At 36.8% G+C, this 23,748-nt stretch overlaps 1 protein-coding gene across 1 annotated transcript in view; it reads left to right on the forward strand.

The window, feature by feature from the left end:
• Positions 1 to 23,748, forward strand: part of LOC122800743 (maltase-glucoamylase, intestinal-like) — a 1,506,799-nt gene that overhangs the window by 1,465,549 nt on the left and 17,502 nt on the right. The window contains exons 46-47 of the mRNA XM_044069982.1: positions 6,828 to 6,877; positions 13,302 to 13,484. Coding sequence (XP_043925917.1) covers positions 6,828 to 6,877; positions 13,302 to 13,484 — 233 coding nt within the window. The remainder of the gene's footprint in view (positions 1 to 6,827; positions 6,878 to 13,301; positions 13,485 to 23,748) is intronic.

Consider the following 23,748-nt stretch of genomic DNA (forward strand, 5'->3'; position numbering starts at 1 on the left):
AAGGCCTACCAGTATCCAAGGTAACCCTATCTAGGTGGCTGTCTTCTGTGATTACATGCATTTATCAACTCAGAGTTAAAGAGTTGACTTCTAGGCCAAAAGCCCATTCAACTAGAGCACTAGCTACATCTACAGCTTTTCAGGCTAGACTTCCAATAGACACTATTTGTGCAGCAGCCACATGGGCCTCTCCTCATACCTTTGTTTCACATTACAAATTGGACTTGGCCCCCAGAAACAGAGCAAATTTTGGTTCCACCGTTCTCAAGAGTCTGTTCCATTGAGCCACCCAGGATAAAGGTGCTAGGGACACGGTCCCATCCAGCAAGAATGAAGGCGAGATTAACAACTTAACATTGAGAAGTTATGTACCTACCATAACGTTCCATGTTAGTTGTCTTCTCTCGCCTTCTTTCTTGTGTCCCTCCCACCATCCCCCTAGCCTGGTCAGACCGAGAAGTTTATTCCTCTTCTCTGAAGAGTCCTGATCCAATTTTCCAAGCTAATTAGCTTCCTAGTGTCACTAGATCAGATTGGTCTTTTTCAAGGGATTATTTCCCCTTCCTCCTCCTCTCCAGTTGGAGGAATATATTGCATAATTTTCCTTAGCTACCAAACGAGATCTGGGTAGTTATCGCCTTGCATCATGGGATATAGGGTTGTCTCGAGCCGGTAAAATTAGCTCTCGAGCTTTAGTAAGTGGCCGAGTCGGAGCCAAGGATCGGCTCCGAACCCATCCAGCAAGAAAGAAGGTGAGAGAAGACAACTAACATGGAACGTTATGGTAGGTATATAACTTCTCATTTTACCACATTTTTTACATTTTACTTCACATTTCTTTGCATAATGGCCTATCTGACCACATACATAACATCTTTTTTTGTCACATTCATTAGTTAAATGATCACTTTTTCAACAAAAATAGCAAGTCTTTGGTTGCCCTCAGTACCTTACAAAACCTCTATTGACATGCACTTTAATAATACAAGACATATGTATTATATTGCCATTTTTTATTTTCAAAATCATGCCACTTTCCTAACCCCCAATCCATAGTCCTCTTTCATCATGGATTTAATAGGGTCCAACACTTATTTACATATTGCAAACAATTTTTCATTCAGTTCTTTTGCTTCTACTTCAGTTCTAAACTGAGTCATAATTCTTTTTTCTGTTTAACTAAAAAAGGCCTGTACCATATACTCGAACCATGGAAACTCTGCTTTCTTTTTTCATAGCCTTACCAGTTTCTAAAAATAAGTCACAGAAAAGTTTATTTGTTAATTAAAATGAAAGCTTTTACCTTTTCAGCTTTTACTCCCAGAGGTGTAATAGCATTGTCCCATACCTCATGTCTGTCCAGGCCTTTTTCTTTTTTATTGCTCACCTGAACAACATATTTTTTCTTTATTTCTTTTATCTGTCTTCATCTTAGTTCCTTCTTCCACCATTAGAGTACAGGACTTTTTTTCTGGAGCCTTCTCTGGCACCTTTTCCGTCTCTTTTTCTCCCTATTCTATTTTTTCCATAATGTCACAACAAGATACAGCAGCTCCACTTTCAGCCTCACTCTGGTTAATTAGCTCTTCCTGATACTCATCCTGAAACCCTCCTGACTGGAGGGTTGAAATAACACATTATTCTGCAGTTTCTGTCACTTCAAACAGGTTTTTCTGAAAATGTTCTTCTTAATCCATCTCTACCACTGCATTTAGTTCTATCTCCTTCTCAATCTCCTCACAATCAGTAAACAATGTTTTTTTTTCTGCTCTCACATCACCTGGAAACAATTCTAATAGTGAATCTACCATTTTTTCTTCATTTTCAACACATTCAACTTCCAAGTTACTTTGACTCTCAGCAGCCACGTTTTCTCCCTGTTCATCAGTGCCATCTCCACTTCTGAAACAGGAACAGAAAGTCAGGATGTGTACCATCCAATCTCTTCCCCTGACTACCAAAAGTAGGGGCGGTTTCCTGATCCACTGATCACATTTCCCCTAGTAATATAAATAAAACCTTGGTACTTCCATGAAAATAAGCTATTAGCATAGTGGGACTAACCTTGTCATCAAAGGAAAGAATAAAAACTTGATTCTTTTTTCCTACAAATGTATTAAATTTTTATAAAGATAACAAAAATCTAGCACTAATTATAATAATTATTTGCCAGAAACAATGTGCTTGAATTTAGACACACGAAGTGGCAGAGAACTGATGCAAATGTTTCTGGATGAGGACTGAGTAAGTTATGTTAATATGCATTGTTTACAGAGTATATGCCATAACTGAAAGCCAGTTTTGTAACTAAAGTGACAGAAATACCCATTTAGTAATGAAGTGAAGAACCAAACTGCCTCAAAGCCGAATCACAGTTCTCAGTGCAGTGACACTGTCTAGCCAGTTTTATATTATTCCTTGCTAAAATCTGATAGTAAACAGCTACCTGTCCTGACATGTTCTATATGAAATATAAACCATTAGCAGAATTCATTTATATAAAATCCTTCTGTAACAAATGTAGACCTATAGATATGTAACATTTATCAGAATATTTGCTTTTAATATATCTGTCTTTCTACAACTGTCTTGGGTATATACAGAGCTGGAGCCCTGAGTCTGACCCAAATGAGTGGAGTTTGAATAGCCAACTAGCTACTAGATGAGCCTCCTAGGAAAGGAGATGAGTGAAGTATTATGGCCTGTTCATCTCTGCATGGGTTAAGGTTGATGGGCATACTGCAGGGTACATATCCCAATAATGAATGTCAGACCTGGAATGCAGTGATACACTTTATAGGAGATAATTAGGCTGCTAAAAGAGCTTTATCATGCACTTTGGTTAGCAACGGCATCACACTGTTCCCATTGCACATCCCTTGTCTGAGTGGTTATGCAACATACTGGGAGACATCAGGGTACAGTGTCAGAAAAAAAAATGTCTTGATGGCTACTCAGCTGATGCATAAAACAGGTAGGTAAATTATTAATAACCATAACTTTAACATAGCTGTTGCATCACTTGCATGTAAAATTGTTTACCACTGCATTGAATAAATATTTAAAATCTAAGATCTGTCTATAAAAACATAATTGTCATTATCAAACCCTTTTCCCATTTAACATGGGGATGGGATAACCTCTCCAGCATTAGTCAGTATGAGCAAATCACCTAGAGCCCATGTTAACACCACGGAAGTATTACTATGACATATGTGGAATGGGATACTAAGTAAGATAACAAGACTGTTGTCTGTTTTCTTTAGATAGGTATTTGTATTGTTTGTGTTTTTGAGTTACTGTATTGTTGTTATTATTTGAAAAAAAAAATTGAAATAAAGAGATTTTGGAAAAAAAAAGATAATATGAAGCAAAGGTCAATTCTTAAATTACATTTTTGTACAAAGCTGCAGTACTATACCAGAATAACATTTACCAAGATACCACATATATCAGTCTTTAAAATATTTTGCAAAAAAAAAAAAAAAATTGTAAACGTTTTTCATTTCATACTGACTTCAAGAGTATGCTCTGTATGAGGGCTGCAAGCAATGCAAAAAAATCAGTAAACACTGCAGGTAGAAAACAAAGGATAAAATATTCAGCAGGAGAATATAGAATACTGATTATTCATTAATAATTGATAAAGGAGATAGTGAACTTAGTGAAATGGAGTATACAGAAATAAGAGAACAAGGCAAAGAACTGGTTAATAAAGCACAAGAAGTGCAGCATATAATACACAATGGAGTGAGGAGCATACAATGGAAAATGTGACTGAGGAAACAGAAAATGTATTCTAGAGCAAGATGGATATTTTAATATAGAAGGAGAAAATATATGGAAAGATGAGATAAAATAAGTTTTAGTGGAAAATAAATTTGATGCACTTGACTTTAAAGAAGAAGATCACATTAGTGGATGATCAGAAATTCAGGTGATGCAGTCTATGAAAGCAGGGTAAGGAAAAAAGTAAATAAGATGGGATAAACTATGTCAAAAAGAAAAGTTTAGCATTAATGTGGTGCCATTGCAAGAAAAAGTATGAACAAAGTTATGAGAATATTCATAGTGCTTAAATGTTGTATAGAAGATGTGGGTGTAATTTGCAAGATTTAAGGTGTATAGAAAAAAGTAAAGGAGAAAAGTCTCAATGTGTAGAGATAAAGTAGTATATATACTAGGGGAGGATGGATGTTCTGGGATTGCAGTAGTTAATAAAAATGAAGATGTGAGAATGGTGGATGTGACAGTAGTGTTAGCAGGTAGAGTGCTAATATGTGATTAAACTAATAAATAAATAAATAAATAAAACTAGAGGGATTGTGTCAGTAAGATGTTTATAAGGAGGAAGTGTGTGATTTGATATAAGAAATGTGTAAATATTGTACAGAATATGTAAAATTAGGGTAACCCTTTATTATTTTTTTAAAAGTGATATAGGGTCTTGTACATCCACCTGAGCCACCGTGGACTCAAGCAAATGTGTTTTCTGTTGAATGCACATTCATGAGTTAACACTCTCCTTATGTTGCATTGCAGTGTAAGTATTGGGACATTAATCAAACTACTTGGTCTGGGATTAGAACCTAGTTTTCTGATTTTCTAGCACCAATGGTGAGTGTGCTATCTGTCGAACGACTGAAGCTGCTAGAGAATGCAGAAAACAAATTTGCTGTAATGCGATACATCTGGGACTATCTATTACAGGTCACTTACATCAGACCTAGGAACAGTCAGAAGTCTGTGTTCATCATTTTCATCCAACAGCAAGAATATTGTTACTGCACTTTAAATCATATATTAGCATGTCTCACTTCTTTCAAGAAAATAAATATTCTGATCATTAAATTGCCTTCTCCCGTATCTCATGCATTATTTTACACATCTTGTTAGAACTAGTAGTGATATCTCTTAAAATGCTTGTGAAAGCTCACTGAGGGTCTTGTTAATGGCTAATAAGGTTACATAACACCACATATTTACTTTTTTACCCCCCCCTTTGCAGTCCTCCAGCTGAATACCAGTTGTGTCCAGTCTGTTCGTTCCCTATCCTCCATTTTTCCCCCTTTTTATTACTGATACTACAACCTATAGGTGAGAATCTTCCATTAGTGGTTTGAAAATGGTAAACAAGGAGCAGAGAAATGTGTGTGTGTGTGTGTGTGTGTGTGTGTGTGTGTGTGTGTGTGTGTGTGTGTGTGTGTGTGTGTGTGTGCGTGTGTGTGTGTGTGTGTGTGTGTGTGTGTGTGTGTGTGTGTGTGTGTGTGTGTGTGTGTGTGTGTGTGTGTGTGTGTGTGTGTGTGTGTGTGTGTGCACGTATGTGTGTGTGTGTGTGTGTGTGTGTGTGTGTGTGTGTGTGTGTGTGTGTGTGTGTGTGTGTGTGTGCACGTGTGTGTGTGTGTGTGTGTGCGTGTGTGTGTGTGTGTGTGTGTGTTTTCTCTTCATAAATTGGCTTTAGTCCACATTGCAGTGAAGACTCCCCAGACATTTCCTGTTTATAATATTGTCTTTGTATTATCTTTATTTTGTCTGAGACTTGGCACAAATTAAAATTACATGGAAAACTAATGTTGTTTTAGCTGTCAATTAAGAATTTAAAAGGTACCTGGATTAGGGACTGTTGGCAGTGTGCACATATCAAAAGTCTGTCAGATAACAGCTGGATATGTTTTCATTAATAAAGATTAAGATTATAATGAACTGATGAATTCTTTCCCATGTTTTCCAATGGAAAGAACCCCATTCATCATCAATAGTGTGACAATAATATAATTATAAAATGGATTATCTACATTAGCTATTGAAAGGAGTTTGGTGCAAATATGTCTGCATCCAGATATTAAAGAAAGAAAGCCAAATGTGTATAGCCATCTGATATAAAGAATATGCCTATGGGATTGCAGGGCAATGCTGTGGTGCATTTCATTCAAGAGTAATTTGGAGAATTAACAGACAGCTCTCCTGGCACTCCTTTTGGAAAACAGGTATAGCGGACTAGAATACCAACTTCAAACTCTGCAATACTCATTTCAAATGCTGTGAGGGTTCATAATAAGATGATCATTACATAGAATGACAGTATTATATAAGGGGCTAGTAATGGAGGGTCATTAAAGAACTTAGTATTATGTTCACAGTGTTAATTGAGTGTAGATAATATTGTTTCAGTCTTCTGGCTTTAGTTGGAACTATGAAATACAATAACTGCACAAGATTAATTATATCTTCTGCGCACATGATGTATATACTTGCAGAACAAAAGCATAGCCTGAAGGTTATCTTGCAATCGTTGTAGTTCCTTAAAATGGCACAACCCTCAAATCAATGTTAAGAAGAAAAAATAGTTCTTTCAAGTTTTCTTACTTGGATGCACACACACACACACACACACACACACACACACACACACACACACACACACACACACACACACACACACACACACAAAAACAGGTCTTCCTTCTGCTCTGAAATTTTAGCAAGCAGCTTGTTACATTATAAGAAGCAGTTTTCTACAGTTAAATAGCCAAACACTGGGTGATTTAGTACAACTTCTGTCTCCACAAATGCAGTATCAGCATTAGTTTATCAAATAAGACCAGAAGAGTTCTCATACTTCATTATCACCAATCAGTCATGCCCCCAATAGCTTGCACCTGGGGAAGCTTTCCTTCACTTTTCCACAATTACAGCTCGGATCCACTGTGTGATGATGATGATGTTGTCAAATAGCAAAGGATGAAGAATGTGTGATTTTACTAAGTTTACAATTGCACAAGAAGACACCGATAATATTAATTACTTTTGTTTGTTTGTTTCTTTAGAGACATATGAAAAAGGAGACTACTTCTTAACCAAATTCACAGCAGCAAAGGTAAGCAGTTCATTATATGAAAAGCCTGACATTACGTGCAATCGCATATATTAGCACAAGGTATGTTTATAATGACTAATATATTGATGACCCTCTCCTTGTAGGTACTACTGAGTTATCATTTTCTAAACCTATGGACACTCATTCATTTCAAAGTGTATATTACCTTGCTGCAGCCTCTAGAACTAAATACCCATTTATTAAACTTGTAGTGTTCCTCGTTTAGCTCCATGGTTAAAAGTTCATGTCAAGCACTAATCTGCTATCAAGCTCTTCAGTAGCATCGCATGTCATGTGACTCGAATGATTCTTTTTCATTGTCAAGTCTAAATACTTAAGTACTTGGAATGAGCGTCTGCATATACTGAAATATGAAGTAAATGAATGATTTAATATACTTTAGGTTAAGAAGCATTCATTAAGTTATCTGGCAGTTAACACAAATGACTAAGGATATAATCTGTTAAAAAGTTGTTTCCTCTGGTCCAGAATTGATTTCCTCTGCTTCTGTTCACTTAACTTAGATGAAGTCACTCAATACCTGTTAGAGCAAGTTTCTAGAATAACAGACTTAGCATTAGCATGCATTTTATGAAGGCTATATAGTCTGAAACCCAAATATTTGCCATTATAGACCTCAAATCTCAATAAACTGACAGAAATTCATAAACTGTATGAGAAACAGATAAAAAACACGAGGCAGATATTTAGACATTCTCTGATAATCTGTTCAGTTGAAAGGTATTAACCAATGTTCCCAAGCTAAGTTTGAAAAAATTGCACACAAATCAGTGTTAAACAGAGTTAACAATTAAAAATAAATTCTGTAATGTGTACATATTTTTCCACAATTTCAACAACATATAAGCCTATAACTAGAATACTGACTGAATTTCAAATGGTTATATTTTGATGAATAAGTGAAGAAAAGAAGCTTGTCAGGTTGTGAATGGTCCAGTGCTTATATTTGATTCCTGTGAAATAAAGGCAATACTTGATTTTGCTACAAAATAAATAATTTCATTTTCTCCAAAGCATGACGACTTGGAGGTCCGATAGATGAGTACTAGTGGGTGGCATTGCTGAGTTTGACACAGGTGGCAGCCTGACTGAAAAGCTCCTGAAGGAATTTACATTTATTTATCCCATATATTGTGCACTGATACTACTGGTAACTTCAAAATTAAGCAGCAAAGAATAAAAACCTTTTAAGGATGGAGGCCAAACTGAATTTTATTAGTAACCCTAGAGAATTAGCTTTTTAAGTATTCAGCTGTGTGATAATATATGTGGACTGAAGGTTGAGGTAGAGCATTTAAATGAATACTAAGATCTCTGGGAAAACAGATTCTTGTTCAATAACAATACATACATGGATGATAGAGGAGTTACTAGAAAATATGGATTAGTTAAAGAAAGACAACATAATCTATAGCCAGACAACATAAAGAGGATGTCTATAAAATTGCAGGACAATGATGTAGTATGTTTAATTCAAGATCAACTGAAAGAATTATTAGACAGCAGTACTGACACTCATTTAGGAAAATAGGTAAAAAATAGGTATATCAGGTTAGAAAACATTTTCAAACTCTTATGCTGTGCCAAATGATACATATGCTCCAGTAATGCAAAATAAGGTGACAGATACTTAAAAAGACAACATTGTAGAATGGACAAGTAATGGAGGATCAGTGAGTAAAACATTTGGAGAAATTCCCTACATCTTTGTAATGAAGACAAACATAGCACAATAATCCTGGTCTGGTTGCTTAAGCAAGGTATTTGTGTAAAAATGCTATTCTGCACCTCACTGCTTAAAGTCTAGAGATGACAAATATGTATTTTCTATGATTATGATAACCCTCTCCATTTTTAAGAAGGAAAAGTACTGGGGAGTAGCAAGGTGGTAGAAAGAAAACAGCACCCATGGAATTATATGTATTTAGTGAAGATATTCAGAAAAAGACAAACAGCTTAAGTGCCAGACTGGCATGTGAACTGACCTAAATGATTGTTAATCACCCCCTGTTTATGGTGCTAATGATGTGTCCCTAACTTCCTGTAAAAAATAAATAAAAAAATAAATAACCTGAAAAGTTGCTAGAATAACAGGAAGCATTTTCCTGCATAATTTGAAGCATACAAACTCTGAAACTCAAATCTATGTCATTTACTGACTTCAGTCCATGGTGGTCTATCTGAAAACCATGGATGTTGAGAGAAACAGACCAAAAATATGAAGCAATAAGCTGCATGTTCTATGAAAATCTAGACAGTTTAAAGTCATTACAAATGAGTGTAAATGTAATGGATTGCATTACACTACCTCTCTTGACAGCACTTGCCAAGTGTTTTACTGCTTTCAAAACCGGTAACAACACATATATATTTTTTTCCCTGTAACTAATAGTACATGGAACAGATAAAGCTCCATGTGCTGCAAAGAATTTTGATCTCACTGATCATGACCCTGTGTTATTTATTTGTGACATGAATTCTGAGATTCATTATCTCAAGCTTCACTCTCAAGGTGAATTTCCTGACATTCATGTCTCAGACACATAATAAGTGAGTTATATTCAGTGACCTGATCATAATCCTCTTTATTAACAACTTGCAGTTCTCCTTGAGATGGATGAGTGTAGACAAAAGTTATATTAATGCATATTGCAAGAAATCAGAAAAGTGCCTCTGTTAAACCCAAAGTGATTATCTTCTTTATTTTATTTTATTTTATTTTTATTTTTAAATTTTTAATTTTTTTCTTGGTGAGATGAAAAGCTTTTGGACATTTGGTTGTAAATCATTTTTCAGTTGTGTTTACTATTTATTTATATCAGCTAAATCAGTGTATTACTGAATTCTCAAAAAAAAAAATACATGTACCAAGGCTAAAAATCTTTCTCTGCAAAGTTCCAAATGGCCAAAACCAACAACATACTCACATTCTAATAAAGAGAAAGTCAGTTCAATTATCCAGTTTTCAAGATCAAAGTATAGAAAACTGGTTTTAACAACAAAGTAGCTATAAAACTGCTATTCCCTACTAAAGACATTCAAGTATATTAACTTGATCATTATATACATAAACATTTCATACATACTACACTGAGTAAATATCTAAGTTGATGAAACTTTACTTTTTAACCCCTTTAGTGGTATTTCAAATATGTAACTTTAAACAAGCTTAATATTTTAAGATAATAATCTTAATATTAATGAGTATTCTCATCAAACCATCATTACTAATTCACTTTACAATTTAAAATATTTTAAGTAGACAAATCTCATCTAAATATTTTGCGATATATTTCTCTGTAATATATGCAGAATGTGTCATTCATTTTTGAAAACATAAACTTTCAGATGTATTACTATACCTAAAATGAAAAGGAAAGAAAAATATTTTGGGAACAGCTTGTAGTATCCACTCCGTTATGATATTGCAGAGTCCTATTATTATATTTCTATAAGTTTAAGTAACATATTTAAAATAGGGTATAGCCAATATTTATTTAAATTACACTAATTCTTATATATGTACATTTTAATATATATTAAAAATAATAGATATAATAAAAGATTAAAAAGCAGTAATATTACAAGTAGCATATTGTGGTTGAATAAAGACTGGCATTTAATAATGCATGCAAAACACGTATTTAAATAAATCTTAATAAAAAAAAATATTAATTAAGAGGAATCATTCACTCTGGGGTGAAATAATGTCCTAGTATTTATCATCAGCCTATGATAATTTTCATCTAACATTTTATGCATATTTGAAAACAATTCTTCTTAATTATACTTCTGTTGATGGCTGTCCAAAAATATTGCATTAGGATGGTAATGCATATGTTTATAAAGAAAATTCATAATCTTTTTATACTTCATGTTACTTAAATGTTATATACAGTGAACCCTTAAAGGTCTGAAGCTTGCCCTACATAAAATGCTTCAACATTTGCATTAGGCTAAATCTGCCATACATGCTGAATTGTAAGGATTCAAATGGTAAATATTAATGATCTAGGGTGTATTATGGCAGAAAAAGTTTCTTGTTCATTGTATAGTCTCTAAAACATAAAATCTAGTTTTAAGATACCCTAAAAATATATAACGATCTATATTCTTAGCACTAAGGGTTCTATTAGACTGCACTTTGTATGACTGTTCATATTTATCACTATCTCTGTCTTTACCTCATGAAATTGACTTATCCCAAACTGAACATACATTTTAGCAACTAAAAAGAAGAATATTGCAAGTAAACAAAACATCTTGACAAATATTCGAACTAAAAAGTGTTTAAAACTCTGTAATAAAGAATAACTTGAATGGAAAAAATTATGTAGAAAAACTGGGAGCTTAACAATATTTAAAATGTGCTATGAGAATCAAAACCAATAAAGCAAAATATGCTTTGCTCAGGAGACTTGAAATAGTATTTGTAGGACAGCAAAAGAAATTCTGGCAGGTGATGAAACTCCTGAGTTCTAATAAAATATCCCCCAAAGCAGCACCAAATAATAAATATAATGCTGAAACTTTAAATGGTCTAAAAGACGATCTGTAAGGTTCACACTGAAAAGACATGTTAGTCACAACAAGGTAAGATCTCATTATTGTTGATTTGCATGTCTCTGAATGACGGTTACTATAGGGACATGCTGATCATTACTGACAATATACTATGACTACACAATGGAACAAGACTGCATTCACTGTCTTTCCCTTTGTGTATTAAGTCAGTAAATCCCAGAGGACTTAGTTACATAATTCTGTGGCATGACAGTCCTATTCCATAATGCAGAACATTTACAAATAGCACACAAAATATGTACACAAATAAGCATTTAAATAAAGAGATATATTATTACATAAAGTAACATTCCTTAAAAAGAAAGGGACATCACTCCATATCTCTCCTTTCTGTTTTGTATCATTCTTATGTTCCTGGTATTAGTAGTTAGCCAAGGAGGGTAGTATTTTTTAGTGAGTACAGTCTTAGCTGTGGATATGCTGTTCAGGATATTAAGTATTATAGCAATAACCCACGCCTGGGTGTGGGTAATGCTAAATTTACCCACGGTTGGCATGGTTTGGTCCCGAGGGCTTCGCCCTCGGGACCAAACAAAGCCAACCGTGGGTAAATTTAGCATTACCCACCAGGCGTGGTTCTATTATACCATGACATTATTTAAGAAAAGAAACTATTACTTTTCTTAAATAATGGCATTGTATAATGCCTGTTTACTGCCCTTTCGCAGATGTCTGGCATCCGCGGCAGTTCTGATGTACTGCGCGCCTGCGCAGTACATCAGAGTTGAGCAAAAGCAACAGAGAAAGCAAGATCTCCGTTGCATTTTTTAAGTGTCTCGCTATGTTAAATGAGTTTAACATAGCGAGACAGTTTTAAAATAAGCAACGGACATCTCCGTTGCTTATTTTAAAACTGTCTCGCTATGTTAAACTCATTTAACATAGCGAGACACAAAAAAGGGCAACGGAGATCTTGCTTTCTCCGTTGCTTTTTTTTAAAACACTGTCTCGCTATGTTAAATGGGTTTAACATAGTGAGACAGCTTTAAAATAAGCAACGGAGATCTCCCTTGCTTATTTTAAAGCTGTCTCGCTATGTTAAACCCATTTAACATAGCGAGACAGTGTTTTAAAAAAATGAGTTATACTAATGGAAAAAAGTCCGGGCGACCGGACCTTTTCCCATTAGTATAACTCGATTTACAATGGGCACGCTGGCCAATCAGCGTGCACGTTTTCGGGGGGTCATGGTATAATATCAAAATATTCCACAGTGTCATCTAGAGGCAGACTCTTGAGGGGAGACCAGTTGCAAAATGTTAGTGCATTTGTTATATTTTGGGAGTTGAGGGTTTTTTTTATTGCAAATTTGTTGATAGGTAGTATTCCTGGGGGGGGTTAGTATAGTATTTAAGGATATAGGTTGGTAGATGGTCACTAGACTGTTTGGTAGACAGCCGATAAATTGATAAAGGGAGGGTTTATTTGTTAAGGTCCAATCTAGTATAGTTTCCCTGCTGGATTTTTTTATTAGATCTGGTTGAATGTTGGATAAGTTGTTTAAAACCATATAGATCAATGTTATTTTTTATAACAAAAATGTGCCTATAACATTTCAATGAAATGATTCACAGAATTCTGATAAAAAAAGATGTTCTTTGTGTGACTACAATGGGAATTACACCATTTTACTTGAATACATTAGTCTATGGTACAGATAAATACTCATAATAATGGGCTAAAATAGTAAACATGACTGATTATTTGGTAACACCTTACTTATAAATGTTAGCAGTGATGACAGAAATGCCCCAATAAGAGCTTTTAAATAAAACTGCAACATAATAAATATTTAATGCCTTACTTATCTTTATTTCAGAATACATTGTCCATTTCAAGAATTCATGATCAAGGAAGAAACACAGCGAAGGACTTAGTTTTGCAACAGGTTCAGGTCTGGGGAATTAACAATGCACAACTCACAAATATCAGCGTAACATATGACATACTTTATAATCCAAAAACATTTTCAGTACCTATCAACTTTGACGAGAACACTAAGGTAAGTTTAGCTCAGTAACTTATACCATTCTGTTCAGCTACTAATCAATATCGGTTCATCCTTAGGAATGAAATTAAAGAGGAAAAATATTGAATACACTTTATATAAGCAATAACCTTTATGAATGTGTCATTGTAAATAAGTTTTGCTAAAAAACAAAGGAAAACGTTGCTGCCTTAAAAAGAGTAGCGAATCATGTAGGCTTTACCATTTTACAGACTCGAATGAAAAATTATATATTTTCTTAAAGCTTTATAACTGATACTGTAAAGCATACATGGCTGTAAAATACATTCCTTGACGCCTGAGTGCATCTGTGTAAGCTGTAATATACACCATAACAATCATAAATATATATTCTGATTATTCTTAATTAAATAGAGCTCTAGATGTTTTCTTGTCTTTTTTAACTTGGAAGGATCACACATTGGTACAATTATTTGTTAATCTGGTGTTTTTATGTGTCAAGATTTTTCCTCATCTATGCTTGCTTGTTATGGGGAGACAGGGTATTGAGCCATTCCGCCAATTATTTGGGTTTGTAAACAAACCCAGAACATTAACATATGTGGTTGATAATTTGGAAACAGATGACATGATGGATTTCTTTCTTTTGTTTTGGGGAAAGTTTGTGGGAACTGTGCTACACTGGCAATACCATGGGTTCTTGTGGTGGACATAAGTAGAAGACCACATGCATGCAAACCCCAACTCATACAGATGAATTAAGTAGGAACAAGAACAGTGACCTGTGTGCATCTATGGTGGACCATTATATTTATCGTGGGTTATGGTATAAGAAGGAAGAAGCTGATCCTGAACAGAGTGATGTGAGCTCAAGGACCATGGCACTTGCAGGTCTAGGCCATCAAAGTTTACACTGAGGTGCTAAGAGGTACCTACAAAAAGAGCAGCAAATAACAGATGGCATATTCAGAAAATATGGTAATGGAGGTGCTGCTGGCAGAGCAACCTGCCACAATCATTTACTACAGCAAAACCATTCCTTTAATTAAACATTTTTCCATCTGTGGAAATGAAACAAAAGGTAATACCAGGTTGACTCTGAGTTCCATTCCCAAATGAAACACACATTGCTGTTGCAATAGTGAAAAGTACATTTTTTAATAAAACAAATCATGTTAATTTACATCTGTATAGACTGTAAATATCCACACTATAAACACTATAAACAACATTGCAACTTATATCTTAACTGAAAGCAATACAACCACTGGCCTGTTATTGGGTGGCATGACATAAAGCACCCCCCATGGCCTTTAAATGTATTTATTTGCAAAAAACATAAAGTATAACATCCTGCCACTGCCTCTGCAATGCAGTTATGAACTGAATTATTTAGTTAAAATGTGAATAAAGGTAAAAAGGGGGGATATAAACAAAATAGGGACTGGGGCCATGAAGAGCTTCCCACCAGGCTGTCATCAGCCTGAACCCTCTATTTTTTTTGTAAAATATTAAATGAATGAAACTAAATATATTGAATTATGTACTGAATTTACTAGATAAGAAATAATTAAGTGACCATCATCATTGCTATGTAAGAGCAGCATAGAAGTAGGTATGAATTTCAACTCACTTGCTGGCTTGCCAAGAGTTTGTTTAAGAACAATGTTAGGTTTATGTTGAATAAGTCTAGGCCAATGTCTGTTAAATTAATCCTGTCTCTTTTGTACTAACATGTGTATTTATTATATATCTTTTGGTGCTTAGACTAATGAAATGCCTTACAGTGGACCTGGTTTGGTCCTCTGTGATTAACCTGTCTTCTGGCTCCCTCTATCTCTTTAGGGTTAAAAATTCATATCCAGTTTAGACTGGGAACACTTGCTGACCAAATTACCATTATATGCTGGTAAGCATGTTTGACTGTAGCTGGACCACATAGAATATAGTACATAAATTGCATCTTGGGTATAAATCCTAGATCACCCCCCCCCCCCCCCAGCATGAATGATGATTGCATAAAGATATCTTGTTTGTTGCGCAAACTGTGAGACAAGACTGACTATTTGACTCCATCATGATCCAGGTAATCCTTTCCAAACCACTTCAAAGTTTGGCCTGTTTAAGCCTGTGGTTTGTGCCATTAGGTCAGATAGAAACTCTGTCCTGGGTATGCAAAATAAAGGAGTGCCTCAAAATGAGAATAGTCCATAATCCTGGAAGCAAGCAAAATTTATGTGACATTAGTTATAGCTGGACTAGCATATGTATGTTAAATAAACATTGGAGGACAACCTACCTAATCTTTTGAGAATATCTGTGGACTAACCTGAGGCAGCTATATACAAGGCCTGGCAAATTCTGAATGAATGGGAGCTGTATGGGTTAGGGCAAATGTCCAAGTGCCTTAAGATTCACCTTATTTGGTTGGAGAGCTCAATTTTGCTGATCTTATTGCCTTACTTGTTGATGAATGCAATGTTACTGGTTTTTAGGTGTGGGTTTAAGTCCTTAAGAGTTCTGTCCTATGCAACTGGGCAAGTGAGGGGTCATTGCTTCTCTGTAAAGTGATTTGGTGGCCATAACCTAGCTGGTCTGTTTTGACCCTGTTAATCCAAATTTAAACAGCCTCCTGTGTGAAAACTACATCTACCCATTTAAGATCACCAGTCAATTACATAACTCTGAAGCCACTAATATACAACTAAGAGAACTACTTGGACCCTATGCAGTAGCTGTGATACGAGTCAGACTGAGCATCTAGAGGTCCCCTCACCCTATGCCCTTACAGTAACTCAAAGGGTGAAAAACCTGTGGATTCCTGGGGCAGCTCTCTGTAAGCAAACAACAGACTGGGCAAATATGTGTTCCACTCCCTCTTAAACTGGTCTGCAAATGCCCGTAGCATGGTCTTTAGAGTTTAACCTATCAACCAGACCATTAGTGTGGGGATGGTAGGAGGTGGTCTTTAGGTACTTCACCCCACAGTGCTCCCACAGACAAGCCACCAGATCTGATGTGAAAGTGACACCTCTGTCAGTCAGTATTTCTTTTGGGAAACCTACCCTGCTGAAAATCTCTAACAAAGCATTTGACACCTTTTCTGCCTCAGTGGAGGATAGGGCCACTACTTCAGAGTATCTGGTAGCATAATCTACTACCACTAGGATATACCTTTTCCCTGTGAAACTTGGAATACTCGGAGGCCTTATAATATCCATAGCTACCCTCTGAAATGGATTCTCAATCATAAGCAAAGGCATCAAAGGAGCTTTCACCATGTCTTCTGCCTTGCCTACTTTTTGGCACTGCTTACAGGTCCTGCAGTACCCTGTTACTTCTCTGTAAATCCCAGGCCAATAAAGGTTCTGCATAATATATCTCTTGGTATGCTTTATGCCTATATGACCTGCAAAGTGAATATCATGGACCATGGCTAGAGGTGCCAGATGGTAGGTACTGGACACTACCAACTGCTGTATTCTCTCACCTTCTAGCTCTCCTTCAGGGGTCCACTCTCTATATAGTAACCCTTTGTCCCAATATATAAATTCCCCCTTCCCTTAAAAATCAGGTGCCTCAGTAGCTACCTCTCTCAAGCCTTCTAATGTAGGGTCTGAGAGCTAAGCCTGTCTCAGTTGTCTCTTTGTAACCCTTCCCAGTACCCCTTCAACAGGAAGTATTGTATTCTCTGACAGGGTGCCTCACTGTTAGCCTGGGTACTACTACTCACCTCTGCCCTTGCTGTCTCTCTGTCCAAGGGAACATCGGTACCCACGAGCAGCTGTGGCTCACTTTCAGTCTCATTTCTACAGGGTAGCTCTCTCCCTGAAGTAACCACCACACCACTCTTGGCTTCAAGTCTGTGGTCTGTCTGGGCCTGCCCCTGGCTATCAGACCCACATCCCTGTCTCCAGGCCTAATTGTATGTCACTGCATGCACACAAGGTACTGCATTATCAAAATAATTCCCTATCAGGAGATCTGTAGGGATATCCTCAAACACACTTACTTGCTTGCTTCCTTTTCCACTCTCCCAGTCAAGGTGAACTCTACCCATAGGTATTTGGAATGGGCTGCCTCCTAAAGCACTGACTGAAGTAGACTGCCCAAGCAAGTCGTGCTCCTCTTTAACCATTGCAGGCTTCACAATGGTTAGGTCAGAGGCTGTGTCTCTCTTAGCAGTGGCCTGTTTCCTATTTACTAAGATAAGATATAACCTCTTGCAGTTGTTTGGTATCCTTGTCTTCAGACAACTTACTGCTGACATTCTGTCATTCCCACTTACTGGCTCTTCCACATTTTGTTCCCCACCTTGCCTCCACGGACATCTATATGCTACATGGTACCTGGGTGCATTTAAAACATTGACCCCTCAGTCCTGGCCATGTACCTGGACTAGTGGCTTCTCCTGACTGCTGGTGGACTCTGTTGGGATAGTTTAGGTTGCCCACCATGGGTTCCCTTAGACCAATGAGCAGCACTAGGTATCTCTTTCCTGTACATTGATGCCCTGCTTGCTAGGTATAGGTCTCCCTTTTTCCCCAACTCATCTACTGTGTTACATTCTCTATCCGATAACCAGATTCTCATGTCCTCAGGCAAAGTGCTAAGGGCTTGTTCCCTCACCAAAAGCTCTGCCAGCCCTTCAAAAGTGATGACCTGACACCCACTCACCCATCTATGAAAATGAGTGCTTAACTCAGCAATAAATTCACACACACTTTCATTTGCCTTGCATCTATGCTCACAAAGCTTTTTAGAACTACATACAGTATTTCAGTGGCTGAGTATCTCCTTTCAGCATTGCTCTACTGATACAGCACACAGGATACTATTCACCTTCAATGTCTTGGGGTAGCAGCCCCCCAGACTGCATCTCATATCTCAGTATATAATGTGCATGCTTAAGTAAAATCTGCAATCACTAGCATGTACAGCAGAAAGAATTTTGTTCCTTATACACTCTGCCTCAAGAGACCATTGCATCTTCACTGGGGCTCTTTTGAGAGATCAGTCAAAGCACAGGACAAACAGCAGTTGCAAAAGTATAAACAAACATTCTTTAATGTCATTCGTATGCAAAAAACGAGTTTCACCTTCCTTTATTAGAGGGTAAGGCAAACTTTCCTATGGTCACTATTTGTTTCTACTTGTAGAATTTCCATCACACTTCCTATAAGATAGCCCAGGAACATGTCTTCCACCATAATTATTTGCTTTTCTTGGCATCCAAAGTCAAACCTGGCTGACTTACAGATTGTAGCATAGACTGCATTTTTGATAAGTGGAAATCACAGTCTTCTGAATGAATAACCACGTCATTAAAGAAGTTAGAAGTGTTTCATGGTTGGACTTCAATACTTTATCATTGACTGTTTGAAAGATGACTGGGGCTCAGGGTAAGGGAAAGGGTAACACTGTGTACTGAAATAAATCATTGCAGGGTTACAAAAACTGTCTTAGATTGGCTGAGGGGATATATGATATCTGCTAATAGCCCTTTCTCAAGTCTAATGTTCAATATTTTGTCTTTTCTACAAACTTATCAGTTTTGAGAATGGGACAGCTATTGAACTTCCAAATGTTGTTTGATTTTCTAAAGTCATTACAGAATCAAATACTTAAGAATTAGCACTGTTGGCTTATAGGTTCATAGGTTCATAGGTAGGTACTAGGCTATCTGCCCAAAGGCATTTATAAGCCTAGCTGGAATGTGCTGGCTTTCGCCGCCCCCTTAGATTAGTTCTCTGTGTCTCTGTCCAGCAGAGCCATTGAAGTGATCGCTGGGGTAAACTTTCTGTTTCCCATCCACTCATCAAGGTTCCTCTTGAAGAGGGTTAGCAAGGAGCTCTGCCTAATGTAGATTGGAATCTTGTTCCAGAGTATGGGAAGTCTCTGGGACAGGAATCTATCCCTCCAGCATGTCCTATTTATTGTTGTGGTGAGGATTAGATCCCTGGATCGTGTGGCTCGAGGGGATATGGTTTTCTTTAGGTAGAGCATGTCCATCAATTCTGGGTTGGACATGGCCTTGTATGTCAGGCAGAGATCACCTCTGAGTAGGCAGTATGCAACCGAGTACAGCTGGAGTTTCTTCAGTCGAGCTGCATAGGGCATCTGCTTGAGGCCAGTGATCCTCTTGGTGAAGTACTTCTATGGTCTTTTCAGTTATTGCAGGTGTCTTGTAAGGTACATCCCAAATGGGGCATTGTACTCTATGATGGGTCTGATGAGTGATGCGTAGAGGAGCCCAATGACCTCTTTCGATCTGGATGCAAACCCTTTTGTGATTAGGTGGGCCACATAGAAGGATTTTCTAACCACTTTGGCAATGTGATTATCAAAGGAGAGGTTACTATCTACTTGGGTCCCCAGATCCCTTATTACATCTTCCGTATTTAGTGGGCTACCACCTATGTGATAGCTAGTGGGTACTTTGTTTTTTCCAAAGGGGGTGACTATGCACTTTTTGGCATTTAGTTTGAGGCCATGGTATTGATACCAGGTATCTGTCTCAGTGAGACCGTTTTGGTGGATGTCAGTGTCCGCCAGAGAGTTAATTATAGCTCCTAGTTTGCAGTCGTCTGCAAACATGGTCAGCCATAGCCCTCCTGTTCTTGCCTGTACCTCTGAGAAGTATATGCCGAACAGGAGGGGTCCTAGGACTGAGCCCTGGGGAACGCCACTAGTAACTGGTTTAGAGTCAGACCTAGCTCCTGCAACTCGTACCATGTGGGCTTACTCAATCACTCTGGAACTCTTCTATCATACCTCATGTTATCATTATTTTCAGTGTCTTATGCTAACTGTCACTGTGACTCCAGGCATTGTCAGTAAAGGCAGACTGATTGGTCTCTGGCTGAGAGTCTGACCTTTTGTTTTGAATTTTCTGCTTTACATAACAGAAATGGGTTCAAAACTCTGCCTTTTTTTACCTGACTCACTTGCAGTATTCACTTTGTTCTGAGAGTCATTAGCGGGTGCCCTTCTCCCTCTATTCTTGTCTCAGTTTCTGTGCCAGCGCCTGTGTCCATCTTTGTATAGATGATTCGTATTTTATGGTTCTGTATAACCTCACTTCAGTTCTTATACTAACTCCCCTTTCAGCTTTGAGTTTCTGTTGCTCTCTTATTTCTCATATTACCATTAACATACAGGATCTCTTTTACTGTCTAACCACACGTAAATTCTAACTCATTATGCAACTTTTATGCCAATCCATTTTCCTGATTTTGATTCTGGATCTCTATACAGTTGTTGTCTTCATCACCACCTTTCATATACCAAATTAGTAAAATGAACTACTGATCTACCTCAGTCTTCCATTTTGTGTTGTTGCATTCTCCCTTCTCCAGTGTTTCTATATTGTGTTAAACTGGGGACATCTTACTCTAATATTATAGCATAATACAGGACACGGGTTACAGTCATAGGAAGTAACAGTTTTTCTAGAAATGTACCTGAGTGAGGAGGTATTATTTTGTGTCACATGAATGCACATTACCTCTACTTTCTGGTTTATACTAACCATGCGCTTATATGCCTAGAACTTGTAAAAAGGCTAATAATGTTTCTGCCGTCTAGCAGAGTGTGAACTCTTCTACCTTCAGTAGATGTAGTGCACATCAGTTAAATAGTAACATATTGGCATGCTGCTGACTCAGTTGTACTAGCTGTAATCTTATTGTCCTTCATAGGAATAGCTGCATTTGTAGCTTGCTTTTCATTTTTTGCACTACTAGCATTGTCTTCAGAATTATCATGGAAATTAACAATGTAACTCGCCCCCCCACCATTTGAAATAAATTAACACATTACTTGCAAATGTTTATTTCACATGTGATAGAAAAATTCTTACTATATTTTATAATAAAGTAGACAACTCAGTTTGAAGTATTATAATACTGAGAAATATTCTAGTAAACTTACTAGCTTACCAGAGTTCTTGGTATCACTTTGCAATACCCATTTTTCTATATTACTGGACAACACTAATTTAAATCTGTCTACTGTAACAATTCCGGGATTTTCAATTTGGTGCTGCTATTAGGTTCTAGACAAAGCTCTAGAATATCTTTTAAATCAGGCAGCACCACTGGTGTAAATGGAGAAAACACAATACGGTCCAAGTAACCAGAGTTTAAACAGTAGCTTGAACACCTATAGGCGCTGTTGTGGGTAAAGGGAAAAGTGATGTCACTTTATTGGCTTTCCTGTCTTTCAGAATAGTGTCAGAGTGCAAGTCCAGGCACTCCTTCCCATATCAGAATCTCTGCATAGAGATCAGACATCACGCAGGAGTGTTGACTTCAATAGATTAAGGGCAGCCTTGAGGTGTTGTCAGCTGCAAATGTGAGGGAAAGGGCCTTACCAGAAAGCCCATAGCGCTCTAAACTTGAGGGCAGTACTGAATATCTTTAGTGGGGTTAGGGATCCAAAGGAAAAAAAAAAATGACTCCTGATCTTGAACAATGCCTGTTCTTGGTAGGTGGTCTCCCAGTAATCGGGAATGAAGGTACACGTTGCATGGGAGAGGGGGAACGATTAATGCATGTGTGCTATTACCAGTTTGTCAGCTTTACACATACAGTGTTTATATATCACTGTTTATACTTCAGAGTTAATCCCAACACTAGCTAACCTTTTGGGGGGGGCTGGTCTTACTTCATGTAATCAGTACACTCTATGTCCCTATATATATGTTCCATGCCTCTCCTGTCAACCAGGATGACTTAATTTTTGCTCAGTCTGCTCAGTTCCTGTTTTCAATAGTAGAGTAATGCTCAGAACCGGCAAGATACGATTCCAAATCATCCTCCTTGGGCTGTCACAGTCTTGGGGCTGGCAGTTATATTAACACAACTATCTGGTTCTGTAGTTCTGCCACTTTCTGGTTAGCCCATGTATGTCAGTCCACAAGTACATTTAGTAAGTCCTCTATGGTTTGGGTCACTAGGAGATACTCCACTAACAGCATACGAGATCCCTAAATTACATAGTTGAAATGCCATAGGAAACTGGTGCACTACCAAGATATGAACTTGGCAGCAGATGTACTGGAAGGATAAGTAAACGCATGCACAATTTTTGCACTCTCCGTCAGTGTAAAGTCCAAAAGAAACATAGAATCATTGCTGGTAAATATCTATATATATATATATATATATATATATATATATATATATTTATAGATAGATAAACATATATATATATATATATATATATATATATATATATATATATATATATATATATATATATATATATATATATATATATATATATATATATATATACACACACACACACACACACACATATACTTTCTTCATCTAGTTCACCAAAAAAAAAGATTATTTCAAGGATCTTTCTACAGCATAAATATTTAGAATCTACACTGGTTTTTTATCAATAGGCTGTACTCAAACAAAAGTCCAAGCTGTGGGCTATGTTCAGGTTCTATTTTCATCTCCACATATAGCCCCAGCTGGATTATATTACCTTGCCCCTCCCTGGTCTTCATATGAGCATCTGTTCATCCAGTTGATTCATCAGATGAGGAACTACCTTGTTGATTGTAGCTCTGTTTACGTGTGTGTGTGTGTGTGTGTGTGTGTGTGTGTGTGTGTGTGTGTGTGTGTGTGTATGTGTATATATGCAATATATATATATATATATATATATATATATATATATATATATATATATATACATATCGCTATGCAAACACCACACACATTTTATATATATATATATATATATATATATATATATATATATATATATATATATATATATATGAGGAAGCGCACTCTTTTAATGGAAAGGCTCACCCAGACACTTTTCCCACCTGGTTACTGTTGTGTTCTTAAACATGACTGTCTTTCTAGTTGCCTGCCCCTTATGTTAATTTGACCATATATCTAATTTCATCTCTGCTTTTACCAGCTGGTGTGAGTAAGCACAAAATTGTAATTTTGTGAAATCACTCCCATTCAACTATTTAAATGTATTGGCCATCCTACTGTATTCCATAGTACCAGAATACAAAAGTGACCACCCCCTTGCAATCTATCTTGCTGTTTAAAAATAATGACTCTCCACTAAAACTTAACTTTTTAGACAGGTAAAACTTACTTACTTTCACGTCTAACTCCTCTAGTGTACACTGCAGTGTTTAGGATAAACCATTTGTTTACATCTTACATTTAAGCATCTATTGTAAGACCCCCAGTTATTGGAGAGCCCACATTCTGCCTCTCAGTAGTCATCTTGGGATTAGTGCTTCTGTTTT

Source organism: Protopterus annectens, chromosome 4.part1, assembly GCF_019279795.1.
Source record: "Protopterus annectens isolate FY-2018-M chromosome 4.part1, PAN1.0, whole genome shotgun sequence".
Taxonomy (NCBI): Eukaryota; Metazoa; Chordata; order Ceratodontiformes; family Protopteridae; genus Protopterus; species Protopterus annectens.